General features: G+C 35.7%; 1 protein-coding gene across 2 annotated transcripts in view; it reads right to left on the bottom strand.

Annotated features, from left to right (window-relative positions):
• Nucleotides 1-658: 658 nt before the first annotated feature.
• MCCC2 (methylcrotonyl-CoA carboxylase subunit 2) overlaps nt 659-27,884 on the bottom strand; it is an 86,751-nt gene continuing 59,525 nt past the window's right edge. For both annotated transcript variants that reach the window (XM_078153151.1, XM_020998486.2), the window contains 5 exons: nt 26,506-26,572; nt 18,361-18,517; nt 17,656-17,770; nt 12,458-12,543; nt 659-2,379 (listed from right to left, as the gene is read on the bottom strand). In XM_078153151.1, the coding sequence (XP_078009277.1) occupies nt 2,262-2,379; nt 12,458-12,543; nt 17,656-17,770; nt 18,361-18,517; nt 26,506-26,572 (543 nt within the window). In that variant the 3' untranslated portion in view covers nt 659-2,261. The remainder of the gene's footprint in view (nt 2,380-12,457; nt 12,544-17,655; nt 17,771-18,360; nt 18,518-26,505; nt 26,573-27,884) is intronic.

Below are 27,884 nucleotides of genomic sequence, written 5' to 3'. Positions count from 1 at the left end.
TTATATCTTTCTCCAAGTCAGTAATTACAACACTGAACAAGACAGTGCCAAAGGCAGAACCTTGTGGCATCCCATTACAGACTTCCTTCTAGGTTGTCATAATAACCATTCTTTGGATCAGGTCATTCGATCATTTCTCTGACTCCCCCTACTATCTAGTCCACAATTTCCATCTTGGGCAAAAGGATATTAAAGGTTGGACTACTAGACCTACTTTGATACAATGTCTGCTCAGGAAATATTTGTTGAAAAAAATGAGCAAAGTTATCATCTCATTTTTAATAGCCAATGGCTTCTAAAATGTAGAGAATGTTCTTTTTTTGGGAACGAATTCTAAGTTGAGAACAAGGGAATTAAGAGAAAAATCATCTTGTCTTTCTTTTCTAATCTATAAGTAAATAGGAAGAAGAAGATGCAAATTAGCTTCATAACCTAATATTTCAAGTTTTATATACTGCCTGACATAGTGTATATACATTTTTAAATCTGCATTTATAATAAAAGGAGTTTAAAACTCATATATTTTGTTTAAATTATTAAATATATTTATTGATAAAAGAAAATATCCAGAATAGATCTTTATGCTTTGAACAATAAAACAATGTAAATGTTTGATATATCTGGTAATATCTGGTAAATACATGGCAAAAGTTATCACTCAAATCTCCCAATGTCTTTAATAAAAGCAGTATTCATTTGTTTTGTTAAATGAAATAACCAAATCATAATTCATTTTCTGATGCAGCTGGAAAATTGCTCATATATTCTCTTACACACACACACACATAAGAGGTAGCCAGGAAGACCTAGACTCAAGTCCTACCTCTTGCACATGCTGGATGTGACCTCTCAGAACCCTAGGCAACCCTAAGACTACAGATTACAGAAGGTGTTTGCCTGCATTGGTAAAGGAACATTTCCTCATTTTTTTCAGTTCCCTATGCTAGTAAAATCACAAGTTCTATCCCTATCCTGATTATTTTTGGAAAAAAAAGAGATTAGATCTGTGATTTCACCAGTATAGGGAGCTCCAAAGTAAGAAAACACTCTCTGTCAATGCAGGTGGGCACCTTCTCTACAAACTATAGTCTCAGACTATTACCTAGGAGGCAACTTGCCCAATATCACACAGCCAGTATGGCTCAGTCAGACTTGAGTCCAGGTGTTCCTATTTCTGGGGCCAGCTCTCCATCTACTATGTAGTAACAATAACAACAACAACCACAACAATAACATTTATCGGGTGCTTTAAGGTTTGGAAAGTACTTCACATACACCATCTCATTCAAATCTAATAATAATCCTGGTGTTATTAATATCCTCACTTTACAGATGATAAAACTGAGTCAGATATACTCCTCAAAATATATTGTTGCTTTAAAATTTACACCAACTTCTAAAAATGAAAACTCTGAATTATGAAGATGTATTACAGTGTATTCAGTAATAACTATATACTTTGTAGGGAAAAACTGACGTAATTAAGTATAACAAATCAGATCCATCCAAATTTGACATGTGCCACCTACCAATACTCTAATGTCATTAATTTTTTAGGCAAAACAATCTGTAGTTATTAGGTTTTATTTTTTAAAATCATTTAAATTTAAAGTTACAGTGACTAAGAAAAATCAAAATCTCATGGCACATGACTTTTCATTATTAGTTTTAAAATATTATCAAACAAAACCAAGAAGCTTTACATTTCTGAGAAAATAGAGGCTTAAATAATATTTTCCAGAATGCCTGGTTTATATAGATGATTCTTTCTTACAGAATTCAAAACATGTAATTTCTAAATCATTGATTTATTCCTGGGAAAAAAAACCCTTGATGGTCATTTAGTCCAACCCCTCTTGAGGAAACTGAGGCCCAGAGAAATCAAGTGGCTTGCCCAAAGTTAAAGTGGCAGATGAATGATTTATCAAATATCATGAAACACATTACTTCATTTATCCTCACAACATACCTATGACAGAAGTAGGTTTCATACATCGTTATATCTGTTTTAAATGGTGAACCTGAGGCCTAGAGAGGCCACTCAACAAGAGCTCAAAATACATTTAGATTCATTGAATGAGTATACTCACTAACATTTTTAAAAGAGAGTCTGGCTGACAACAAAACCCAGTACACTTTTTAAAATAACACAAAGGTAGTGAATTTTTATTGCACCATTATATTAAAAATGTCTGAACTTTTAAGGCCCCTAATTTGTATTCTTTAGTTAAAAACCCATAAGAGAACTTCCTACAATTCTATTACATCCTGAAAAGTCCAAAGTTGGTCTTCTCGATTGGGGCATTGAGGGCTGCACTAATACTAAGACCCAGGACCAGTCTGGTATCAGCTGGATCAATAATTCCATCATCCCACAGCCTGAAAGAGAAGAAATCATACATGACAAATAAGAATATCACCAAAGCTATTATCGATATATAATACTAAAGGGATGATTTTCCTGCCCTCACTCACCAACATCACCTCATTGGTCAGCATCTGTGTGGCATACTCCCTGTCTACATAAGCAGTTTTAAGTAAAACATCAAAAATTTTGAACCATATTCCTAGGAGAACATTTCCTTTTTTAAGAATTAAATGTTCTGGGGCAGCTGGGTGGTGCAGTGGATAGAGCACCGACCCTGAAGTCAGGAGGAACTCAGTTCAAATCTGGCCTCAGACCAAACACTCGACACTTACTAGCTGTGTGACCCTGGGCAAGTCACTTAACCCCAATTGCCAAAAATAAAAAATAAAAAGAATTTAATGTTCTATTAACACAAGCCAACTAGACTTGCTTAATAACAACTTACATTTAAATTCATTTCAATGCATAAAGTATCATAACACTTTTTCAGTTTGTCCCCCTATGTCTGCGTGAGGATTCTCTATCCATTCATTCTCATTTGCCTTTACTCATATAATTGTAGTTAAGTGTATTCTGTGTTCTTCTGTGATTTTTTTAAAGTCTGAATTATTTATAAAGATTCTTCCACAGTTCTTTGCAAACTATATACTTGGTCACTTTAATTAGTTTACAATATTCCATTATATTAATGTACCACAATTTCTTTAACCACTACCCACTGTTCAGTGAAAGTTACAAAAGCAGACCTATGCTTTGACGCAATAATTCCCTTGTTAGGAATTTTTTAAAGCCCTCTGTTCAAAATTCATCATAGTAGCACTACATGTAATTGGGGAAAAAAAGGAAACAACCTATTCCTGGAGTCTTCTGCAGATGGATAAATAAAGAAATACATGTTAAGTATCTCAATCCAAGCCACCAAAGAAATTAATACCAAGTACGAGGCATAGAAACTACTCACTACAATAGTTCTCAAAATACTCTGCCCAAAGCCTTCATTTTCAAAAAGGCAGCTATCTGCAGGTAACCTAAGTGGATGCATTCAAACTCACGTGATCTTGCTGGGGACACACACAAACAAGTCTGGCAAATACATTTAGCCAAATATTAGTCTGAGAAGTTGTCTATCATCAGGTACTGGGCTAGTATTGTTTAGAGTAGGGGTTCTTAACAGTTCTATGATAGGGTTAAAAAAAAACACTTTCCATTTAAGTGACAACTGATAGGAATAAGTGGAGTTTGAATAGGTCACGAGACTTTTATCCCCCAAATTGAAAAGCTTCTCATTTTAAGGGCTTATTATTCTCGCAAGTTTTAGTGGCCTTAGCTTAGTTACCAATTCCAAAAGGTAAGTGTTTCTAGACAAAAATAATTTAAAACTAACATTTTTATGGGCTGCCTACCAAAAAGTCACACCAATCAAACAGCTGACTATAGTTCAATAAGGCTAAGTCTAAAGGCCAAAGGTCAGGTTATAGAATTGGTACCTAAAACCAAAGAGGGAATTAGATAACAGCAACACAAGAAGATAAGGGGGGAACCTCTGAGGATTTACTGTAATCTATTTGTACTTTTGCTCCCTTGATATTGCTGTTAGACTTCATAATTTTTAAGCACACACACAAAAAAATTTGTTCTTTAAATCTACTTGCTGTAGGGTGAGCTTTTATCCTCTACCTCTCCCTTTTCCTAACTGATGGGATATGCTACTTATCACTACACTAAGAGGAAGTAAACTAAATATAACACAGGAAAAGTAAGAATAAACAAGAAAAGGAAAGAAATAATGCATTCTGTTTCACCTCAGACTTCAGTCCTGAATCTCACTTAGAAGGAAGACAATCAAGGAAGGGAGCCAGAAATGCTTCCTTTACCGCATTCATTGGACTTAAAGTCAGGAAAAGGACATTAAAAAGGGACGAAAAATGAAGCTTAGACAAAACTTCATATTTCATGCAGTTAAATATAATGACTGAAATTCTAGAAAGGAAATATTTATTTAAAGGAAATTTAAATTTAAAGGAAATGAATTTTAAAAGGAAATACATTCAATATATTAAACAGTTCAATCTGCTAGGGAAGGAAAAAGAAAAAGACATCAAATTAGATTTTTAGACAAACGCGTAAGTACATATAATATACGTGGATATCTACCATTTAACAAATATTTATTAAACACCATGTGAGATGAGGGTATGTGTGTGTGTGTATATATCTATATCTATCTATATATATATATATATCACACATAGTATGTATTTAATAAATATTTGTTGAATGAATAATTGAATAGACTGCTTTTCTACTTGTACGTATTCTTTAGGTGTATGCAAAAAAATTACACAATATATTTACACATAGTATAATTGCACATATATTTCTATATGTGCATGTATATGTGCACGTATGTACATGTGCACATATGAACGATGTATAGAACCTAAGACAATGCCTTCATATAGTCCTTCAGTCATTTTTCAGTTGTGTCCAACTCTTTCTGACCCCATTTGTGGTTCTTGGCAAACATACTAGAGTGGTTTACCATTTCCTTCTCCAGCTCATTCTACAGATGAGGAATTGAGGCAAAAAGGATCAAGTGCCTTGCCCAGGGTCACACAGCTAGTAAGTGTCAGAGGCCAGATTTGAACTCAGGAATAGAAGTCTTCCTGACTCCATGCCTGGCACGCTCTCCACTGCACCACATAGCTGCCCTGCCCTTCATATAATAGACACTCAATAAACGTTTTTATATAATGATGCACACAGAACACTTAAAGGAGAAACTACAGGGGACTGGGAAAGGAGGTCTGATGCAGATCTGTGCTGGTGAACAGATGAATAACCGATGAAAATCAAACTTAGTGCCACAGTAATCTACAGCTATTGATGAAAAGATAATCAAAACTGGGACTCTAATGCTACTGCTAAGTCCCACTGTTAGTAACTTCACTTTGAGATTACCTCCAATTTACCCTGCATATACCTCGTGTGTACATAGTTGTCTGCATATTGTCTCTCCCATTAGACTGTGAGCTCCTTGAGGGCAAACACTGCTTTTGCCTTTCTTTGTAACTTCATGTTCCCAGGACAGTGCTGAGTGCTTGATAAATGCTTGCTGATGATTAACTGAAACTGGCTAAAGTGAAGATCTGCCAGAGTGATAACCACTTTTGGAAGATGATCTCTGCTTTGTTTACTGAAGGCCTTAGGACTAGACTCATACTTCAATTCTTATCAAAGTAATCTTTAGATTCTATGCCAGAGCATAATCTTAGTGCTTTAGGTTCTATTCCCTTGATTTTATTTGTATAAAACTAAATAATACAGGCAAATGTCCAGAAAAATACTCACCTGTCCTTGCATTCATTCCACAGGATTGTTCAGATAAGAAGGGAAGCTTGAGTCTACTCCTATGGCAAAACCTATTTGACCATTTTCATGATCCCTCACACATATTTATAACATGCGAGATACCAAATAGATCTATCTATACTTTAATTACAAAATAATTTAAACTGTTGGTCCATTATGAAATTCTTAATACTAGAGAGAAAGTTCTTCATAACTTTTGACACTATTTTAAAGGACCTTTTTTTTAAAAGAGACAATCTGCTTTTCATTACCAAGCTCTGAGGTCTAGCACTAAGATGGGGAAATATTGCTTTTTAAAGGTTATTAGTGGGTGACAGTTTTCCTCTTATTTAAACAAACTTCCTTCAGTATCAGACCACAGCATCAATTATTAATTCACCTATTACAGTTCAATTGACAGAACATGAATCAAATCCAGGCTTATAAAACATTCATAAGTGGGGTTTCTAAAGTAACAACTGCAAATAGAAGAAAACTTCCTACATAATTTGTTAGAATGTAATTGATTAAACTCCCCCTTTGAAATAAGCAAATTAAAATGGCACAAAGAGAACAGGGCTGATTAATGGTGTTCATTAATAAACACTGCTCCAGGTAAGAATTTCTAATAAGACACTTGATTAAAGTTTGATTAGAAAAAAGACAACTGACATCCCACTTGAATAACCTATTAGAATTGAGGAGAATTAAGTAAATATGCTATGATAACAGATAAGCAAAGAGCTTTCTGAAAGATGAGGACCAACTAATCAAGATTAGGTTCCTGGTCAACCTAAGTCTAAACAGGACAGGGAACTGATATGCTCAGGCCTCAGAAGGCCTGAGGTAGAAAAACTTTTTACTATTAGTTTCTGCAGGAAAAGAAAGTTTATCAAAGCACTGTTCCCCTCTCACATCCTAATTCACCAGGTCTTGGGCACCTAGTGATGCTTGACCCAATGACAGATTGATCTTACTGTCTTTTGGGTGACTATTTCCAGAGAAATCTCTGAAATATTTTTATTCCCTTTCTCTTGATGTAATCCATTTTTAAAAAAACAAAGATTAATCTGTCTTAAAGAATTACAGTCACGCAATTCCAAAGAACTTATGATGAAAAATGTCACCCACCCCAAAGAACTAATGGAGTCTGAATGAAGATCTAAGCACACTTTTAAAAAAAATTTATTATGCTTGTTTTTTTGGTCTGTGTTTTCTTTCACAACATGGCTAATATGAAAATGTTTCGCATGACTGCACATGTATAAACTATATCAAATTGCTTGCCTTCTCAAGGAGAGGATGGAGGAAGAGAGGGAGAAAATATGAAACTCAAAACTTTTTTAAAATGAATGTTAAAATTTTTTGTTTACATGTAACTTGAGAAAAATAAAATTAAAATTAAATGTAAAAAGAAAAAGAATTACCATCATGCTTAAATTCTTTAGAAGCAATATTTAGATTCTGTGTTAAAAAACTGCTTATTTCAAAGGGGATGACTCCAAGAGACAGTAGGACATGTAAGAGAAATGCAAATTAGGCAATGTTTTCTCACAAAAATGTATCTCAACTGTATCTATCAATCCACCCACAATCACTCGAGTAAATTACTGTAGTTAAGTGGCTATATAATGTATGTTTTATCTTAAGTCAGAACCCATATTCCTTCTCTGCTTCAATGACCAGTATAAGGGAGAATAAAGAGGCTTATTTGTGTAGGAAGAAAGAGAAATACACATATTTCTTAAATTCAAGACAGTATTGTATTCTTTTCTAAAAGGGATTTCCAATCCATTTGTGATTTACTGACAATAAATCAAGAAAAAAAAAGCTTTTTTACCCAAATCATCTAATTTCTACATTGTTTATTTTTTTTACCCCTTAAAAAAAACTTTTAAGTCTCCACAAATGCCTGGCTCAAAGAATAATCTCATTTTAAAAGATGCAAAAAGTTATTTTCATTTTCCATCTGCCCAAGGGATAAACACAAGACAGTGAGCTTAGGGCATTCTTCATAATATTTGGAATCAGACTTTCCTACAGGTATTCAGCAAAGAGGAGGCCTAAAATAACAAGATCCTTGATTTTAGACTGGAAGAGACAAGGATTATTTATTGCCTCATTAAAAGATGTAAGAAACAAATAGAAAATACTACTGAAATTCCATGAGGTAATTAAATGACAAACAGACATTGACTGCAACCAGTAACTTCCTGAATTTATGTGCACACTTATTAACAAATTTCAATAAAGCACTCAACCAAGCTATTGTGCAAAGTGTGACAAAATAAAAATTAAGTCAATAATGAATGTGTTAAAAAGAATTCAAGATTTTTATTTAATTTAATATTTTATTTTCCCAATTACATGTGAAAAGAATTTTTAACATTTTTTAAAATTTTAAGTTCCAAATTCTTCCTTCCCTCCCTCCCCTTCCCCCTCCTGAGAAGGCAAGTAATTTGATTTAGGTTATACATATGCAGTCATGCAAAATATATTTCCTTATTAGTCATGTTATGAAAAAAAAACAAGAAAAATAAAGAAAGTTTTTTAAAGTATGCTTCAATCTGCATTCAGACTCAATCAGCATTTTTCATCCTAAGTTCTTCAGAGTTACCTGGGATCACTGTTTTGCTGCAAATAACTAAGTTATTCACAGTTGATCATCATACAAAATTATTTCTGTTACTATGTACAATGTTCTCCTGGTTCTGCTCACTGCACTTTGCGTCACTTCATGTAAGTCTTTCCAGGTTTCTCTGAGAGCATTCTGATCATCATTTCTTATAGCATAACAGTATTCCATCACAATCACATACCACAACTTGTTCAGCCATTCCCCAATTGATGGGCATCTCCTCAATTTCCAATTCTTTGCCACCACTAAAAAAGCTGCTATAAGCATTTTTGTACACATAGGTCCTTTTCCTTTTTACTTTTTGTGATACAGACCTAGTGATGGTATTACTGGGTCAAAAGGTATGCACAGTTTTATAGCCTTTTGGGCATAGTTCCAAATTGTTCTCCAGACTGGCTGAATTAGTTCACAACTCCACCAACAGTTCATAAGTGTCTCAATTTTCCCACATCCTCTCCAACATTTATCATATTCCTTTTCTCTCATATTAATGAATCTGACAGGTGTGGGGTGGTACCTCAGAGTTGTTTTTATTTGCATTTCTCTAATCAGTAGTGATTTAGAGCATTTTTTCACAGCTTATAGCTTCGATTATTCCATCTGAAAAGTGCCTGTTCATATTCTTTGACCATTTATCATCTGGGAAATGACTTGTATTCTTAAAATTTGACTCAGTTCTCTATGTATCTGAGAAATGAGGCCTTTATCAGAGAAATTTTTGGTAAACATTTTTTCACAGCTATGATTATTGTGTATTTACCTCCATCCCATTTTCCCCATTTATTCTACTCTCTCTCCTTTCACTCTGTCCATCTTCAAGTGTTTCTCTTCTGACACCACCTCCCCCAATCCACCCTCCCTTTTATTAGCCCCATCCCCTTCATCTCTTATTTTCCTGAAGGATAAGAAAGATTTCTATACCTAAATGAGTATCTATGTTATTCCCTCTTTCAGCCAACTCCAAGAAGGTTAAGGTTCAAGGGCCCCCCTCACCTCCCTCTCCACTGTAAAAGCTCTTTCATGCCCCTTTTATGTGAGATAATTTACCCCATTCTACCTCCCCCTTCCCCTTTCTCCTAGTGCATTCCTCTTTCTCATCCCTTAATTTTTTTTAGATGTCATCCCACCACATTCAACTCACATTTGTCACCTCTTCTATATACAACTTCTAACTGCCCTAATAATAAGTTCTTAAGAGTTACAAGTATCATCTTCCCATGTAGGAATGTAAACAGTTTAACCTTATTGAATCCCTTATGATTTCTCTTTCATTTTACCTTTTTATGCATCTCTTGAGTTTTATATTAGAGTCAGATGTTCTAGTCAGCTCTGGTCTTTTCATCAGGAATACTTGAAAGTCTTCTATTTCACTGAATATCCCTTTTTTTCCCCTGAAGGATTATACTCAGTTTTGCTAGGTAGGTGATTCTTCGTTGTAATCCTAACTCCTCTGCCCTCTGGAATATCATATTCTAAGCCCTCCAATCCCGGGAGTTTTCATTTTGGAATCACTTTTGGTGAATTCTTCCAATTTCTATTTTACCCTCTGGTTCTAGGGATATCAGGGCAGTTTTCCTTGATAACTTTTTGAAAGACAATGTCTAGGCTTTCAGGTAGTCCAGTAATTATTAAATTATCTCTTTCTTGGTCTATTTTCCATGCCAGTTGTTTTTCCAATCAGATAGTTTACATTTTCTTCTATTTCTTCATTCTTTTGATTTTATTTATTGTTTCTTGATGTCTCATGGAGTCATTAGTTTCCACTTGCCCAATTCTAATTTTTAAGGAATTATTTTCTTCAGGGCCAGCTAGATGGCACAGTGGATAGAGCACCAGCCCTGAAGTCAGGAGGACCTGAGTTCAAATCCAGACTCAGACACATAACACTTACTAGCTGTGTGATCCTGGGCAAGTCACTTAACCCCATTGCCTAGCAAAAAATTTAAAAAAACAAAAAGGAATTATTTTCTTCAACAAGCTTTTGTGCCTCCTTTTACATCTGGCCAATTCTACTTTTTAAGGAGTTCTTTTCTTCAGTGAATTTTTTAACATCTTTTTCCATTTGGCCAAATCTGCTTTGTAAGGAGTTCTCTTCAGTGGATTTTTGTGCCTCTTTTACCACTGAGCCTATTCTGTTTTTCAAGGTTTTATTTTCTTCAATATTTTTTACGCTCCTTTACCAAGCTGTTGACTCTCTTTTTTCATGATTTTCTTGCATCGCTCTAATTTCTTTTCCCAATATTTCCTCTACCTCTCTTATTTGATTTTTGAAATCATTTCTGAGCTGTTTCAGGAATTCTTTTTGGGCCTGAACACTGTACACAGTAACAGCAACATTGTGCGATGATCAACTTTGATAGACTTGGCTCTTCTCAGCAATACAATGCTCTAAGATAATTTCAAAAGATTCATGATAGAAAATACTATCAACATCTAGAGAAAGAACTATTGAGTCCGAATGCATACTATTTGACCTTTTTGTTGTTTTTTCTTTCTCGTGGTTTTTCTCTTTGTTCTGATTCTTCTTTCACACAATGACTAATGTGGAAATATGTTAATATGATTGTACATATAATCTATATCAAACTGCTTGCCATCTTGGGAAAAGGAGAGGGGAGGGGAGAAAAGGGAAGAAGGGAAGGGGGGGAAGGAGGAAGGGAGAAAAAAGTCTGGAATTCAAAATCTTATAAAAGTGAATGCAGCAAATTTTCTTTACATGTAATTGGGAAAAAATACCATTATTAAAAATTAAAAAAAAATAAAGTTGGGCTTTGGTCTCAGGATGGAGGAGGCACTGAGCCAAGCTTCAGGGTTTTTTTGCTGTTGTTTTCAGAACTAGTTCTTGGGGTTTGTAAGATTTCAGTTCTTCCAAGGTGGTATGATCTAAGGAAAGGTGTATTTACTACTCTGTTGGCCTGTGCTCTGGTCTATGAGAGACCACATGTACTCTTTTTTCACTCTGGAACTGTGACCAGGATCCCTACTCCCCTGCAGTTGCAAGCTCTAGTATACTAGTATGCTTCCTCATGCTGGAACTATGACCCCAGACTGCAATGCTGATCTGCGTATGGGCAACGCAACAGAGTCCTACAACCAGTGACAACGAAGGGACCTCTCTAATCTCCTTCTGACCAGTTGTCCAACCCCCTTAACATCTGTGGGCTGAGAGCTCCAGAAGCCACTGCTGCCAATTCAGTTTTCTGCAAGGCCTAGGGCTATCTTGGCAGGACATTGCCTATACTGGGCTGTGCCCCATTTTCAGCACGGTGAGACAGAACTTTCCTGCCAACCCTCTACGTTCTCTTGGGCTGGAAAATTCTTTCACCCCATCCTTTTGTGGGTTCTGCTGCTCCAGAATTCACTTTGAGGCATTATTTTTAGGTTGTTTGGAGGAGAATTTGGGAAAGGTCAGGCAAGTTCCTGCCTTTGGCTTCACCCAACCAAGAATTCAAATTTTTAGGGAGAAAAAAAACTCAAATAATTTGTTCCATCATTTCTTTATACCACAGAGCAAGAGTCAAGCAAGAGTCAATCTCAAACTTCCTGATTCTTAGCAGAGCCCAGTAACTAAAGGCTAGTCCCGTCGTCCCCCCCCCCCACTTCATTGCCGGCTATGATCCAACTGCTATCTCAGCTATGGCAAAGGAAGGAGATGTGTGCTAAGGAACCCAGAGATATCTGGGAAGGAATAGGAGGCTTTAAAAACTAATGGAGATACTTCCACAGTAATTCATCCCCATTACAAAGAAGATCAAAGATTGAGAGTTGAAGAGCAACTCAGGGGTGACCTCATTTTACAGATAAGTAAACTCAGGCCCAGAGACATTAAGTAACCTGGCCAAGGTCATATAAGTAGCAAGTAGTGGAGCTAGGAGTAGAATGCAGGTTCCCTGACTTCAAAAAGTCAGCATTCTTTCCACCATATTATCCTTGGACTGAAAGAATATAGACATATTACAGGAAGTCTGAAAAAGGAGCTAGGAGACTAGAGCGAAGTAGTTGTCCAAAGACACTTTTTAGATCTCATGGCCAAGTTATAATTTCCAAAACTGCTAAGATCCATGAAGCTGCCTTCACAGTAGCCATTTATAAGCAAATACCTTGCACTGGAGTAGTAAGGACTTCCTTCTTCTTCAAACCTCTTAATGATAGGCTCCTTTAAAGCAGCTTCTTCTTCACTGGAGAGCTGAAAGAAAAAGGAACTCAGGTCCATTCAATCAATTATACTAGGGAGTAGGAGGTCTCTGTTTAAAGACTCTCTAGAACAAAATGGTTACTCATTATAAGTAAAACAAGTTATTGTGCATTAACCCCTCATATCATTTAATTTCTCAATACTCTGATGAACTCACACATCTAATTATAAAAAAATCAACTATCTGAAACTCAATAATTTGACAACTTTATCTTATTTGAGGTTCACAGTAATAATAAAAACTTAGATTTATACAACACTAGAAAGTTTTTAAAAATGAATTAAATGTAACCTCACGTAAACCCACAAGCACTCAGGTTTACTAAGCTACATAACAAAAATGATAAAAATTTCTCCTTTTCGCTCATTACTTTAATAAAGGATTTCACTATGTTTATCAAAGGAATGAATACATCTTTACACACTACAATTACTACAATAATTAATGATTATATTATATTATTATATATTATATTTTATAATAATTGATTCATGACTTCCTAAAAATTAACATTTTTCACAAACTCTTAGTAATTGATTGCAAACAGACATGACAATGACCTCTTTCCACCCAAGTGCCTGTTTACATTAACTTTCCACCCAAGAAATTAACCCTTGAAGTGCCTACTATATATTAGACAGCTAGCAGGCACAAGGGATGAAAGGCTGAACCTGGAGTCAGAAAATCTGAGTTAAAATCTGGCTTCATATGTTTACTAGCTGTGTGACCCTGGGTAAATCACTTAACTTCTATTGGTCTCATTTTCTTCAACTGTAAAATGGGAATAATAACAGCACCTGCCTCCCAGGGCTGTTATGAGGATCAAATTAGATATTATTTGTAAAGTATCCATCAAACCTTAAAGCTTTCTTTAAGCGCTACCTGGAATTGTGCTAGAGGCTGAGGGCAGAAAAATAAAACGGTCCCCGCCCTCAAAGGGCTTACGTTCTACTGGGGGGCACAGCAAACTAATAATAGATAAGTATAATACAATTTGAAGACAAAAAACACTAATGGGGGAAGGGCCTCAAAAGAAGTTAAGAAGTCTCAGAAGTACAAGAAAAGTAGGAGTGCATTCCAGACATGAGAGACAATCTGTACAAAAGGAAGAGAGCAGGAAGTAGGAAGCCAAGGCTGAAGGAGCAATAAGGGGCCACTCTGACTGGACCATGGCATGTGCGGAGGAAAATAAGATAGAACAAGTCTGGAAAGATAGACTAGAGACAGACAGCAAAAGGCTTTAAAAGTCAAGCATTTGTATTTTATACTAGAAGAAGTGGTATGCTAATAAATGTTTAACAACTCCAAAAATAATTGTGTACACACACACACACACACACACACACACACACACAGAGGTACATAAGTTTACTAGAAATTTTACTGGTGTAAAGGATGTGTAGCACACAATTTACAAATAATAGTAAAATATATAATACTCTTTATTGTAAATTCCATTTGGCTAATTGATTCTCACAGAATGCTTTTGATGATTTTCACCACAATCTTGTATACCACACCCAACTTACGGTTGCAAATCAACCACAATTTGACAAAAGCAGTTACATCATAATTTGCTTTTTTCAGTAAATTTACTGTCATTAAATCTGATATGTGATCCACTATTAAACTATTACTCATGCTCATAACAAATTACGCTCATTAAAATGAAACCTCTTCAGTACTCCTGAATGCAACAATGCTAATTATTCTTTGAGCTTTTTGTATAACTGCAGATACTGGAATATTGTTTGAGTCTACATTCAGGTACAAAATCCTGAAAATCGTCTAATTCAATTTTTTGCTTTAAAATTTCACTTTAGGCTCAGTTAGGTGGCGCAGTGGATAGAGCTCCATCCTTGGAGTCAGGAGGATGTAAGTTCAAATCCAGCCTCAGACACTTGACACTTACTAGCTGTGTGCCCCTGGGCAAGTCACTTAACCCTGACTGGCTCACCAAAAAAAAAAATTCCACTTAAATGATATAATTTCTTTTCACTGACTATTTATGGTGAAGTTAATCTTTCATAAGTCAAAGTAGGTGGTTCTAATAAATCAAAATAATTTTAAATGCTTTTATAATTTTTGTCTAATAAAAGACAAGCTCAACGTGTTGAATTGTACTTATAATAACATATTCCTAGAAGGAGCTTTAAATATATTATTTTTACTAAATGGAATGTCTTTAAATTTATCTGATTTAATCAAATCTTCAAATTGAGATTCATGCTCTCCAGTACGAATCTTTAAATTTCCCAAACTTCTTAAGGTATGTTTGAGTAATTTCTGGATGCTGGTTGATCTTAATTGCAACACTGCTGAAAGCAATGAAAATTCTTCAAGAATGTCAATCATTAAAGTAAGGTCTTGCAAAAAAAAATTAATAATAGCTAATCTCTTTTCAAAACAAGAATAATCAAAACAAGAAAAATGCATAAAAATGCACTATACATATTTCACACAGCAGTAGCAGCTCATAAACTACATGCCACTCATCTTGGTCCCAGTAGTCTACCCATTTTAATAACTCCAATTTCAAATTCTTTAGCTACAGTTTTTAACTCAGTTTGATTTTTACATTAGATTTTTAACAAACAGAATAAATTTTATTCAGAAAAAATTTAAATGATTAGCTTGTTTTATTTGAGATACTGAAACATCAAGTGATATTTTTAACCAATGATTTAAATAGTACCAAACAAGTCTTTTAGGAAAATTTTCTAAGAACTTCATAGCTACTCCAGATTTTCTTTCCCCCACTGTATTAGCATCATCAGCAGAAAATACAATTAAGTTCACTTTCAAATATTCATTATTAAAGCCACAATTATTTAAAATAGATAACAATGTATTGAAAATACATTCTGCTGTGGGTGCCATAAATTCCTTGAAAACAACAAATAACATTACCATTGCATAGCCAGCTGAACTGAGCACTGGCCACATTTAACAACTGGCTCCTAAATCCCTGAAAAACTAAAGATTGGCTATCATGAGCTGGTACAGCTCTAGCACACCACTGTCTAAACAAAATAGGGAGCCACTGAGGATTAGTGTGCACAAGCAAGTGCCATGATCAGACCTGAGCTTGGGAGAACTGCATGGAAGACATATTAAAGAAGGAAGTACTAGAAGAGAAGATGCCAATTACACTACTGTAATAGTCCAGGCAAGAGATAACGAAGGTCTAAACTACAGAAGTACAGCATGTAAATAGAAAGCAATAGACTGTAGAAATGTCAGAGAAGTTCAGTTCAGTCGTTTTCAGCCCCGTCCAACTCTTCATGACCCCATTTAGGTTTTTTTGACAAAGATACTGAAGTGGTTTGCTATTTCCTTCTCTAACTCTTTCTATAGGTGAAAAAACTAGGACCAACAAGCATCACACAGCCAGTAAGTGTCTGAGGTCACCTTTGAACTCAGGAAAATGAGTCTTCCTGACTCTAGGCCCAGCACCCTATGGCACCACCTAGCTGTCCTTGTCAGAGAGATAGCTATCATATAATAAGTTCCTATGAGGCGCTGTCAAATATTTATTTTGAGAGAAAAAAAAACATTCAATTTGACCATATTGAATTAGAATACAATTCACCTTTAATAAAGACAGACTCCTCCTACTTGTCATGTCCTTGAAAATGTTTTAAATAGGAACATAAATCTAGAACTGAAAGGGACCACAGAGGTCATCTAGTCTAATGCTCTCCTCTTACAGATGAGGAAATTGAGGCCTAAGATCACACAGGTAATAAATTCATTACTGATGATGAAGCATACTACCTACCTCTTGACCGAGGAGGAATGGAATCAAGGTGCAGAATGAAAAACATTTTTTGATATAGCAAATGTGTGGACTTGTTTTGCTTGACTCTGATCTTTTTTACAAAGATCAATTGTTTCTTTTTTTTTAATAGGGGTGTAATTAGGAGGAGAAAGAGAAACTAATGATAGTGTTGCTCCCCCCCCAAAAAAAAAGAGGAAGAAAAGGTCACTGAACCATTTTTTTAAATGTACAAAAGAAGACAGAAGGAAGTTCAAAGAAAAATGAGATCATCTGTTGTTGAATTTACTTTTTAAATGTAAATTTTTTCAATTTTACTTTTTTTAGCTTTTTTAAAAGCTGTCTGTAAACTCTTTCTATTCTACTTTGTATACGGAAATGTTCTTTTTTGGTATTTGTAACATTCAAAATAAAAAAATTTTTTAAAAAGAGTTTTTCTGTTCTTCCGTTTGTTTTGTATTGCTTTTAAACATAAAGGCCTTTTAGTAGTAAAATTTTTGAGAATGGATAAACATTTGCCACAGACTAGAAGTTAGAAAAAAATAGCCTCTAGCAAGTGAACTCTTGGATCATTCTTCAAAAAATCTCTTCTTTAATATTATTGAACAATGAATTCACTATCTAAATGAATCTGAAACCACAGAACCTTGGATTTAAGCCTTCTTAAGGCTTTCTGCTTCTTGGATAAAGAGATCATAAAAGTGACTGATGAATGTGTTCACGGTGGAGAGGAAAAAGGGAAGGGGAATAGGTTGGGGGGGAGGAGTGGGAGAAGGAGAAGAAAACTTACAAGAGAAGCTAAATCAGTTCTGGCAGTCACTCACATTGAGGAAAAATTTTATGACTGAGAAGTTCCAGAAACATGCATCAGTCAATCATGTTACATCTTATTACTCAAACTCAATACTTTAAGTGTCACAAGTAATAAAATTTACAAAAAAATTCTAGTAGAATCTAATAGAAATATAAAATTAAGAAGGAATTTTGAACCCTTTACTTTTTATTTGGTATGTCAGTAAGCTTCCATTGCTGTTTCCAACCATCCTTATGTCTCCTTTTAAAGCTTAATAAAATCTTATTTTCATCATTAACTGTAGAACCCTCCTATTCTTCACATCCTTGAAAATATTTTAAAGCAAAATGGAACAATACCAATTAAATTCATTTAAATCTCATTAAGTCCAAATTACTAAGATACAATTACACTCTATTGTGCTTCATGCCCTAATTTTCTTAAGTTTTCTTAGAAATTCTAAAAATTTGGCAAGTGAACATTACCACTAGATGTGACCTAAAGCAAGTGAAAAATAAAAGGCACATTTACCTCCTTCCCTTCTCTTGCTTTCTGGTCTTTTGCTACTGTGGCTAAAACATTGGCAGCTTGTTCCCCTCCCATCACTGAGATACGGGCATTCGGCCACATGTAGAGAAACCTTGGACTTAAAGGAAAAAAGTAGTTAAATGTAAACAATGTAAAACAAAAAGACCCCCTTCTACCTAAAAATGGTAAGCTAATTTATTCTTTTTCATCAAATAGAATGAGTCTTGTTGACTTTTTTTGTTCCTTACCAACCCCATAAATTATACTTGTACATGAAACCAACTTAGAAATCTTAAAATGCTTCCTCTTTTATTTCCTTCCCAACAATCTAATAAATACTTCTACTTTCAAGTAAAAGGCAAGACACATTACATTCTGATTAACAAATCAAACTACAACAATTCGAATTTCATCACTATCAGAACAAAGGTCTGAAAACAGCAAAAATTACTCAGTACAGAGATAAAAGAAACATTCTTTAAGAAGCATGAAAATAGCAATTAATTAAAAATGAAGCCCACAATACATGCCTCAAGAAACTGAGGCATATAATATTCCGCTTCACCTCTATCCCATGATAATACAGACAGCAGGCTGGGCTGATCAAGGTCATGTCAGGACAAGTCCACGTTAAAAACCGGTCTGAATAAAAGGGCACACTACAGGCAAATGGGAAGAAGCAGTCTGTTTCTCTATCTGCCCACTTACGAATACGCTCTGCCACACATTGCAAAATTTCCAGCTCCATAAGATCCCCCAATGATGACAGTAATTTTAGGTACATTGGCACAGGCCACAGCAGTCACCATCTTGGCTCCATCTTTTGCTATTCCACCAACTTCATATTCTTTGCCAACCATAAAACCTTAAGTAAAAGAACAGAAATAGAACCTGGGGACAATGGCATTAACGAACAACATAACTCAATAAGCAATAATTAAGCACCTACAATGTGACAGGTACTGAGCTAGGAACTGTGGATACCTGGAGGGAAGGTAGGGGTAAGGGTGGGGGAGGAGTATGGGGGAGCTGGGGGAAGGGAAGTGACAGGAGATAAACTATGTGCCCAGATAAGTAAAGGGCGCGTTCCAGGAATGACAGACAGCCTGTGCAAAAGCAGAGAGGAGAGATGGATATGAGTATAGGACGTAGCCAGTAGGCCATTTTGGCTGGCCTATACATTACACAAAGGGCAATAACATCCATCAAATTTACAGAGGTAGGCTGCAGCCAAACTGTGGAGGGTTTTAAAGACTAGGCTCAACAAATTTTTATTTTATCTCAGAGGAGAAAGTGAAGATGTTTGAGCCTGGTAGCAGCATGGTCCAACTTGTACCCAAGGCAAATTACTTTGGCAGCATGGATAGAGCAATGACTTACTGTTTCTGAGCTCTAAAGGAATCCATAGCCACCACAGCAAAGGTAATGAGAACAAGTAAGAAGAACCAAAAGACCATTCGCTTCCCAGATACCTTCCCCTGTATCTGACCGACTGGAGATTCCATCTGGGTGATAATTTGCTCTAAAAATGTAGACACCCTTCAGGACAATATATCTGACTCATCATTCATAACACCTAAATCCAGTCTAATCTCTTTAACTGAGCTGGAGAAGCTAGCTTGGAAAGTCTCCTCCATTACCTAATTCTCCCAGAGAGGAAAAAGAGAGATGGAAAAGGAGGCCAAAAAAGGCTCATCTTCCTCCCCCATAGTTCACAGATCCCCAGGGCCATCAAGTCCAACCCTGAACCAAAACAAGAACCCCTTCTGGAGTATCTCAATGATCATCCATGTTTTCTTGACAGCTTTTCTCTCTAGTAAGAGGGAAATTATTGGGGCAGCGAGGTGGCACAGTGGATAGAGCACCGGCCCTGGATTCAGGAGGACCTGAGTTTAAATCCAGCCTCAGACACATAACACTTACTACCTGTGTGACCCTGGGCAAGTCACTTAACCCCACTGCCTAGCCAAAATGAAAAAAAGAGGGAATTTATTACTCTCTTCATTACTTAGGATACTATAGGATTCCCCTACATAAGCAGAATCTATACCACCTAATTCTTACAGGCTTTTTGATGGCAATGAAGCAGTTCAGGTTGCTCCTTTCTTACCCTCAATATTCTGAATGTAAAAATCTAATCATTACATCTAAATCTATACAAAATTTTCTTAGTTCTACATTAGTCTGAACTTCCCCTAGAATTTTTCCATATGGGAGAAGAAGGAAAAAATTAAGAATCAATCCCAACATCCCTGTAGAGTTGAGGTTACTAATTACCTAAATAGGGTTTCCTGCAGCCAAATTGTCCAAATATAAATACATCAAAAATATAAATACATCAACACCTTAATTTACTGGCACTCAAGCAATCAGCACCCTAGACACTCTCATCTTCATAGATGAGAGAAGATCTAGATGACAGGAGATTTAGGTTGAAAGAATAGAGATTAAGGAATGGGTATCACGGGGACAGCTAGGTGGCGCAGTGGATAGAGCACCGGCCCTGAAGTCAGGAGTACCTGAGTTCAAATCCAGTCTCAGACCAAACACTTGACACTTACTAGCTGTGTGACCCTGGGCAAGTCACTTAACCCCCAAATGCCGAAAAAAAGAAAAAGGAATGGGTATCAACCTTGGGGGCTAATCCTTGTCTCTGGGGATCCACACATAGCCTATGTTTTTCAACATTTTTAGTACTGACTTGGATTAAGTCAGAGATGAAGACATTTACCAAATCTGCAGATAACACAAAGTTGTGAGGGATGGCTAATATGCTGGACAATAGGGTAGGGATCCAAAAAGATTTAGAAAGTTTACAAATATAAGATTAATCTAATATGATTTAATTTAATAGAGACAAATGTAAAGTCTTAAATTGGGTTAAAGAAAATCAACTCCAGAAGCATAAAAGAGCCAAGAGTTCTAGTGGACTATAAGCTCAATGACGTAATATGTCAACCATAAAAGCAAATGCTTCTTTGGATTTGCCTAACAGAAGCACCATGCCTGGAACAAAGGAAGAAAGAGCCTTGCTGAATGTTACCTTGAAGAGAAGATACTTGGAGCACTGTTGTTTGTGCTGGGCACCATACTTGAAGAAGAACATTAAATGTACAGTTTCAAAAAAGAGAGTAATCATAAGAGCAAGAGGCCTGATGGCCAAGTGTACAAGAATCATTTAATGAGACTATGAATGTCTGTCCTCATTTATTAAAGACTTGTTAAAAGAGCTAAATTTTCTAGTTTCCAACACCAAATGGGATACTATTATGTTATTTCATGCCAACATAACATTACTGAACTTCATATTCAAAAATTATGGTCTTCTACCTATATGGTCTGATGCTGAGTGAAGTGAGTTGAGCAGAACCAAGAGGACTTTGTATACAATAGCAGCCACGTTATGCAATGACTAAGAATGTTAAACTGAACCCTTCTCAGCATTACGAGGATCTAAGACATCTCCAGAGGCCTCGGGATGGAAAATGCTGTCCACATCCAAAGAAAGAACTATGGAAGTCGAATCGCTCTCACTTAATTTTACCTTAAGTTGAATTTTGTTTCATCTTTCTGATGGTTCCTCCTATTGGTTTTAATTTTTACTTACAACTTCACTAATGTGAAAATATGTTTAATGGGTATGTAAATGTAAAGCCTATGTCAGATTGTGTGCCATCTTGGGGGGGGAGAAAAAGGGAGAAAAAAATTTTCAACTCAAAAGCATATAAAAAAAAATTTTTAATTAAATTAAATTAAATTAAATTTTAAAAAAATTATGGTCTTCTTGGAAGAGTGAAATAGATTTCTCTCAAATTTCTTTTGTAATAAATTTAAAGCAGTTCATTCATATGGCATACAGAGTGATATTCAAACAACCTGGGAAAGTAACTTTCTTTAAAAAGAAATTGTCAGGACAATCTTGTTTTCATCTTGATGATGACAATACAATATAATCTGAGTAAAAACACTAATGCCAAGTCAGTCTGGGATTTCTAGTATTCACTAGTAGAGTTTAAAAATACAGGCTGTACTTTCAAATATGCCCTCTTAAAACTTTGATGAAATAAAAATGAATGTTTTATAGAGACATACAAAGTCAACATTTTCAGTGAGTAACTCAAAGTCAAACTGAAAACAGCATGTCACTTTTTATTCCTATATAAAACTCAAGGAAAGATATGGTGATATCAGAGACACTCTCATTCTCTTATTATTAGCATTTAAGGAATATCTAGACCATCCAGGTACTATTCACTATGATACAATAGATGTATACCTAGACAATAGGCCAGGAAAGAATAATGATTTTCTTCATGGTATTTAAACAGTTCCCATTGGACAAAAAAAGTTGTATTCTAAAAGCTCATAAGTTAAGTCACTTATTCAATACATGGAATCCCTTTTCCAATGAAAATAAGGTTATATAGTTCCTAGGTAAAAAGCCTCATTAAAAAATAATGTGGTTTCCCACAGAGATAAAAAAAGAAAAAGGATTCTTATGTACAAAAATATTTATAAGCAGTTCTTTTCATGGTGGCAAAGAATTGGAAACTTGAGAGGGAAAATTGGGGAATGGCTGAACAAACTGAGGTATATAATTGTGATGGAATATTACTGTGTTTTAAGACATGACAAAGGGGATGGTTTCAGAAAAACCTGGAAAGAATTATATGAACTGATACAAAAAGAAGTGAATAGAACCAAGAGAACATTGTACCCAGGAAAGCAATACTGTAATGATAATCAACATTAGCTACTCTGATTAACACAATGACTCAAGACAATTCTAAAGGACTCATGATGAAAAATGCCAGCCACCTCCAGAAAGAAAGCTGATGAACTCTAAGTGCAAATTAAAGCATATTTTCCCGTTATCTCTATTTTTCTTGCTTTTTAGGCAACATGGATAATATAGAAATGTATTTTGCATGATTCCATACATATAATGGGTATCATATTCAATGGGTAAGGAAGGGGCTAAAGAGAGGGCGAGAATTTGGAACTCAAAATTTTTAAATGAATAATTAAAAAATTAAATTAAATGAAGATAAAAAATTTTAAAATAATAAGTGTAGCTGAACCACAGCATATGTGTAATGAAAAATTATAATCTTACAATAATGTTTTTGTATAATAACAAAAACAGTAAATATAAAACCAAATTAAATAATGAAATTTACCTGGAATACTGATACTTGAGGAAAATCAGGTTTAATTAGAAGATGACAAAAGAGATTAACCTCTGAAAGCCCAGAAAACATCACCTCAGGAAAAACCCTGGAACAGCTGAATCAGAAGAAAGCTGGGGTGCAGCAGTCCAGTAGCCCAGGTGGCTTGAGAGATTAATGGGAAAGTCTCCTCTTGCCCTAGGAGAAGGGGAGCAGTACCAGCAAGCTAGTGGAAAGCCCCACCTCAGCATACCAGGAGGAGATCCTGAAACCCAGGTGGTGGAACAGGCAAACAACGACACCTGGAGCCCCCCCCCACACACACACACACAATGCCTCAGTGAGGGTGGAGGAACCAGTAGAAACCAGCTTAGAAAACCACCAGGTGCCTCTGCATTCTACAGCAACTGGCTCTCCCAGCAAAACTAAGGGAAGCAGTGCTCCAAGGGGCCCCAGGTGGATAAACATCCTGCAACATCCACCTGAAAGCAGCTTAAGAAAACAAAAGGAAGCAAAGGCCCAGGTGAGCAGGAAATCTCCAGGATCCACACTACCCAATCCTACTCCTAGAGTTCCAGTGTTGCTGATTCCAGCCTAATACCAGGTAAGCTGCCAGAACCCTACAACCTCCACCTGCCAGCGTTGGAGGTCCCAGCACACAAAGCCAGTGACCAGGCTCTAGGCTCCCAACACAAGAAGCTTGGGTCAGTGCCCTCTGCTCCCCAGCAGGAGAGCTCAATCTCTTTAAAGACCAGGAAATAAGCAAACACCATGAGCAAAAAAAAATGTACTATAGATTCTTATTTGGGAAGAGAGAAAATCAAGGCAGAAATTCTGAAGAGGACAGTACTGCCAACAAATCCACATCTGGAAACTCAAAAGGGAATATGAACTGGTCTGAAGCCCAAAAAGACTTCTTAGAAGAGCTCAAGAAGGATTTTTAAAGTCAAATAAGAGAGGTAGAAGAAAAAATAGGAAAAGAAATGAGAGGTATGCAGGAGAGAGTCACTAGCTTGGAAAAGGAAGGACAAAAATTAACTGTAGAAAACAAGTCCTTAAAAAATACAATTGGCCAACTGGAAAAAAGTACACTGAAGAAAACAAGTCCCTAAAAGATACAACTGGCCAACTGCAAAAAAAGTACACTGAAGAAAACAAGTCCCTCAAAAATATAATTGGTCAAATGGGGAAGGAGGTACAAAATCTAATAGAAGGAAACAATTTGTTAAAAATTAGAATTGAACAAATGGAAACTAATGACTCTATGAGAGAGCAAGAATCAGTCAAACAAAAACAAAAAAAATGAAAAAAATGAATGAAAATGTAAAATACCTCATCGGTAAAACAACTGACCTGGAGAATCGATCCAGGACAGACAATTTAAAAATTATTGGTCTACCTGAAAATCACGATGAAAACAAGAGCCTGGATAGGATCTTTCAGGAAATCATAAAAGAAAACTTCCCTGAGGTCCTAGAACCAGAGGGTAAAATAGCCATAGAAAGAATCCACTGATCACCTTCTGAAAGAGATCCCAAATTGAAAACATCAAGGAATATAGTAGCCAAATTCCAAAATTAACAGGTCAAAGAGAAAATACTGCAAGCAGCCAGAAAGAAATAATTTAAATATCATGGAACCATAGTCAAGATTACACAGGACCTTGCAGCTTCTACATTAAAAGACCGTAGGGCACAGAATATGATATTCCGTAAGGCAAAGAAGTTTGGATTACAACCAAGAATCAACTACCCAGTGAAAATGAGTATGATCTTTCAGGGGAGGAGATGGATATTCAATGAAATAGGGGACTTTCAAACCTTCCTGATAAAAAGACATGAGCTCAACAGAAAATTTGATCTTCAAATACAAGACTCAAGAGAGACATAAAAAGGTAAATGGGACAGAAAGAAACATGTTATTAAAAAGGGCAAACTGTTTACATCCCTACAAGGGAAGGTAACACTTGTAACCCTTGAGGACTGTATTGTTACTACACCATGTTAAAGGGGTATACATAAAGGGGGTGGATATAAGTTGACTTTGATGTAATGATAAAAAAAAAATCTAATCAAATGGGTTAAATGGATCCAAGTAAGTGGATTATTCTGATCTAACTTAGAAAATGTTCTGAGAGAAAAGGAAAGGAGGAGGCAGACAAGGGTAAATTACATTACAGGAAAAGGCACAAAAACCTATTAAAGAAGGGAGGGAGATAAGTTGTTTGAACCTTACTCTCCTCAGATTTGGCTCAAGAAGGGAATAACATAATCAGTTAGATACTAATATTGATAGACTTAACCCTTGTCAGCAATACAAGGATCTAAGACATCTCCAAGGGCCTCATGATGGAAAGTGCTATCCACATCCAAAGAAAGAACTATGGAGTTTGAATGCAGATCCGAAGCATACTATTTACTATTTTTTTTCTTCTGTTGTGTTTTGTTTCCTCTTTCTGGTGGTTCCTCCTATTGGTTCTAACTCTTACTTACAACATTACTAATGTGAAAATTTGTTTAATAAGAATGTATATGTATACCCTATGTCAGATTGTGTGCCATCTTGGGGAAGGAAGGGGAGAAAAATTTAGAACTCAAAAGCTTATGGAAGTGGTTGTTGATAAATCAAAATAAACAAATTTTTTTTAAAAAGAACAGAAAAAAAAGATGACAAAAGAGATGGAGACTTTCACAGATATTTTTAAGGGAACTTCTGGGCACTTTTAAGAACTACCAAAAGGTTGATATTGGTAGTTCTTTAATTATGACTCATGAAATTAAAAACTGACAGCATTCCTTTTCCTTGACATATATCTATTCTTCCTCCCCCACAGCACTACTTAAGCTTATTAATCATGATTAGGTTAATTTTATGGCTCACAAATGGAATAAAGTTTGTAAGTTACTCCTAAACAAAGAAGGAAGGAAACAAACATTTATTAAGTGCCAGTATGTGCCAGGCACTAAGCTAATCACTTTACAAGTATTATCTCACTTGATCCTCACAAGAACTCTGGGAGTCACACCACCCCCCACACACACACCAAGCACCAACAGGGATTGTCAGATCAAGGAAGCTAGTTTGCTATTTAGAAAACGCAGGAGTAAGAAAAGCAGCCTCAGTGGGAATGGAGAGATAGGGGCACCGGCACTGGCTATTCATGCACATTGTGTATATGAAACCTGTTCTCATTGCCTCAGTTGTTTGTGCCCTCCTTCCTGCCCCCCACTGCACAAATTCACATAGATACACTATAAGTACATAGATACATAATTTATATATGTGTGTATATATATATGTAATACATATTTATGTATTAAAAGTGTATATGCAAAAAGTATAATTATATATACATTTATATTATATACATTACATATTTTATATATATGCATACACTTTTTTTGTATATATTTATTTATGTAAATGTCTCCTCCAATAGAATGTAGCTCCTTGAGGGCAGGAACTGCTTTATTTTTATCTTTGTGTCTAAGGACTAGCACAATTTCTGGCACACAGTAGAAGCTTACTAAATGCTTGTTGAATGATTTGCAATTCAGGCATTCACAACGGACAGGAAAGACCACATAGGTTGATTCCTTAAAGTAGTTAAGATTCAGGTAGAAAGTGTTATTCCTTGAATAAAGACTATAACAAATCATCAAAACCAATCAAGATATTTTCTCACCAGTAATATTCTGAAGAAACACAAGAGGAATCTTTCTTTGGCAGCATAATTGAATAAAGTGAGTTGCCTATAAGAAGAGGAAAAAAAGATTTTTTAGAATATAATTATAATACATTTAATTGTGATTATAATTAATTACAATTAAATCATGACTGCAAATACATTACTATGCTTCCTCCAAAACAAAACAGGACAACCTAGGAAAAAAAACACAAAAATAATTCCACCTTGCTTATCAAATTTAACAGCATATCAATAACAATACGGCTACTGTTCCATTAGCAGTAGGATATATGCTTTGTGCTCTTATTCTGATATTGCTAATGAAACTGACCTCAGTCATCTATGCTCTCTAAGAGCCACCTTTATGACATATGTTACACATCTGCAAGACATCTGGACTACTGGAGATAAAGTCCATGGCTACAGAGGAGAGATTTTTTTTTTAAATCTTTTTGTTGAGAGCTAGATGAGCGTTTTTGTGTAAAAATAACTAGCCCACACTGCAGCTGGCCACAAGCTAAGAACGTTTTTTTTATATTTTTAAATGCAATAAAACTTTAGTTAAAAATGTAAAAACCATTCTTAGCTATGGGCTATACAAAAACAGGTGATAGAAGTTTCCCAACCCCTATAACTAACTAATCAAGTTGCTGACCAGGATAAAACCAACTATCACCAGCTTTTTCACCTGTATAACACTTTCCTGGTCTACAGAACATTTCTATATACAGTGACTACCATCACAAGTAATTACATATCTCAATGAATGATATATAAAGCCCTTCCTAGTAAACTTCTATGAATCATGATACCCAAAGCTTGATAACTTTAATAGAGTACCTCCATATTTTAAAATGATATGGAAAAATTAGCAACATGTCCAAAATCATACCTGCTCTCCCCTCCAAATCTTTTTCTCCTTCTGACTTCAATATTTCTGTGAATGGTGCCAATATTCTCCTAGTTAACAGGTCTGAAACCTCAATCATCTCTGATTCCTCCCTCTCCCTCACTTCCCATATCTAATCAACTGCCAAGTCACATTGATTCTACTTCAGCAACATCTCCACTCACACTGTCACCAACCTAATTGGGGACCTCATTACCTCAGGTACGTGCTATTTGCAATGGCCCCCTTACTGGTTTTCCTGCCTCCAATCTTTCTTCCCACTAACTCATTCTACATATCAATGCTAGATTAACCTTTCTTCCTTGTGTTTTATTGATAGGTTTTTTTAAAAACATCCGTGCCACTTCCTAATGATTTCTCCCCTACCCCTATTACACACTAGTAATATATGACAATCCATGCCTCATGGATTCACCACCCATGGTTCACCACATTGCTACTGAGAGATGGGAGGTATGCTTTATCA

This window comes from Phascolarctos cinereus, unplaced genomic scaffold, assembly GCF_003287225.1.
Source record: "Phascolarctos cinereus isolate Bilbo 61053 unplaced genomic scaffold, phaCin_HiC Scaffold_4;HRSCAF=312, whole genome shotgun sequence".
NCBI classification, from domain to species: Eukaryota; Metazoa; Chordata; class Mammalia; order Diprotodontia; family Phascolarctidae; genus Phascolarctos; species Phascolarctos cinereus.
The sequence above is the reverse complement of the archived record's forward strand: the minus strand, read 5'-3'. Positions and strand labels throughout refer to the sequence as shown.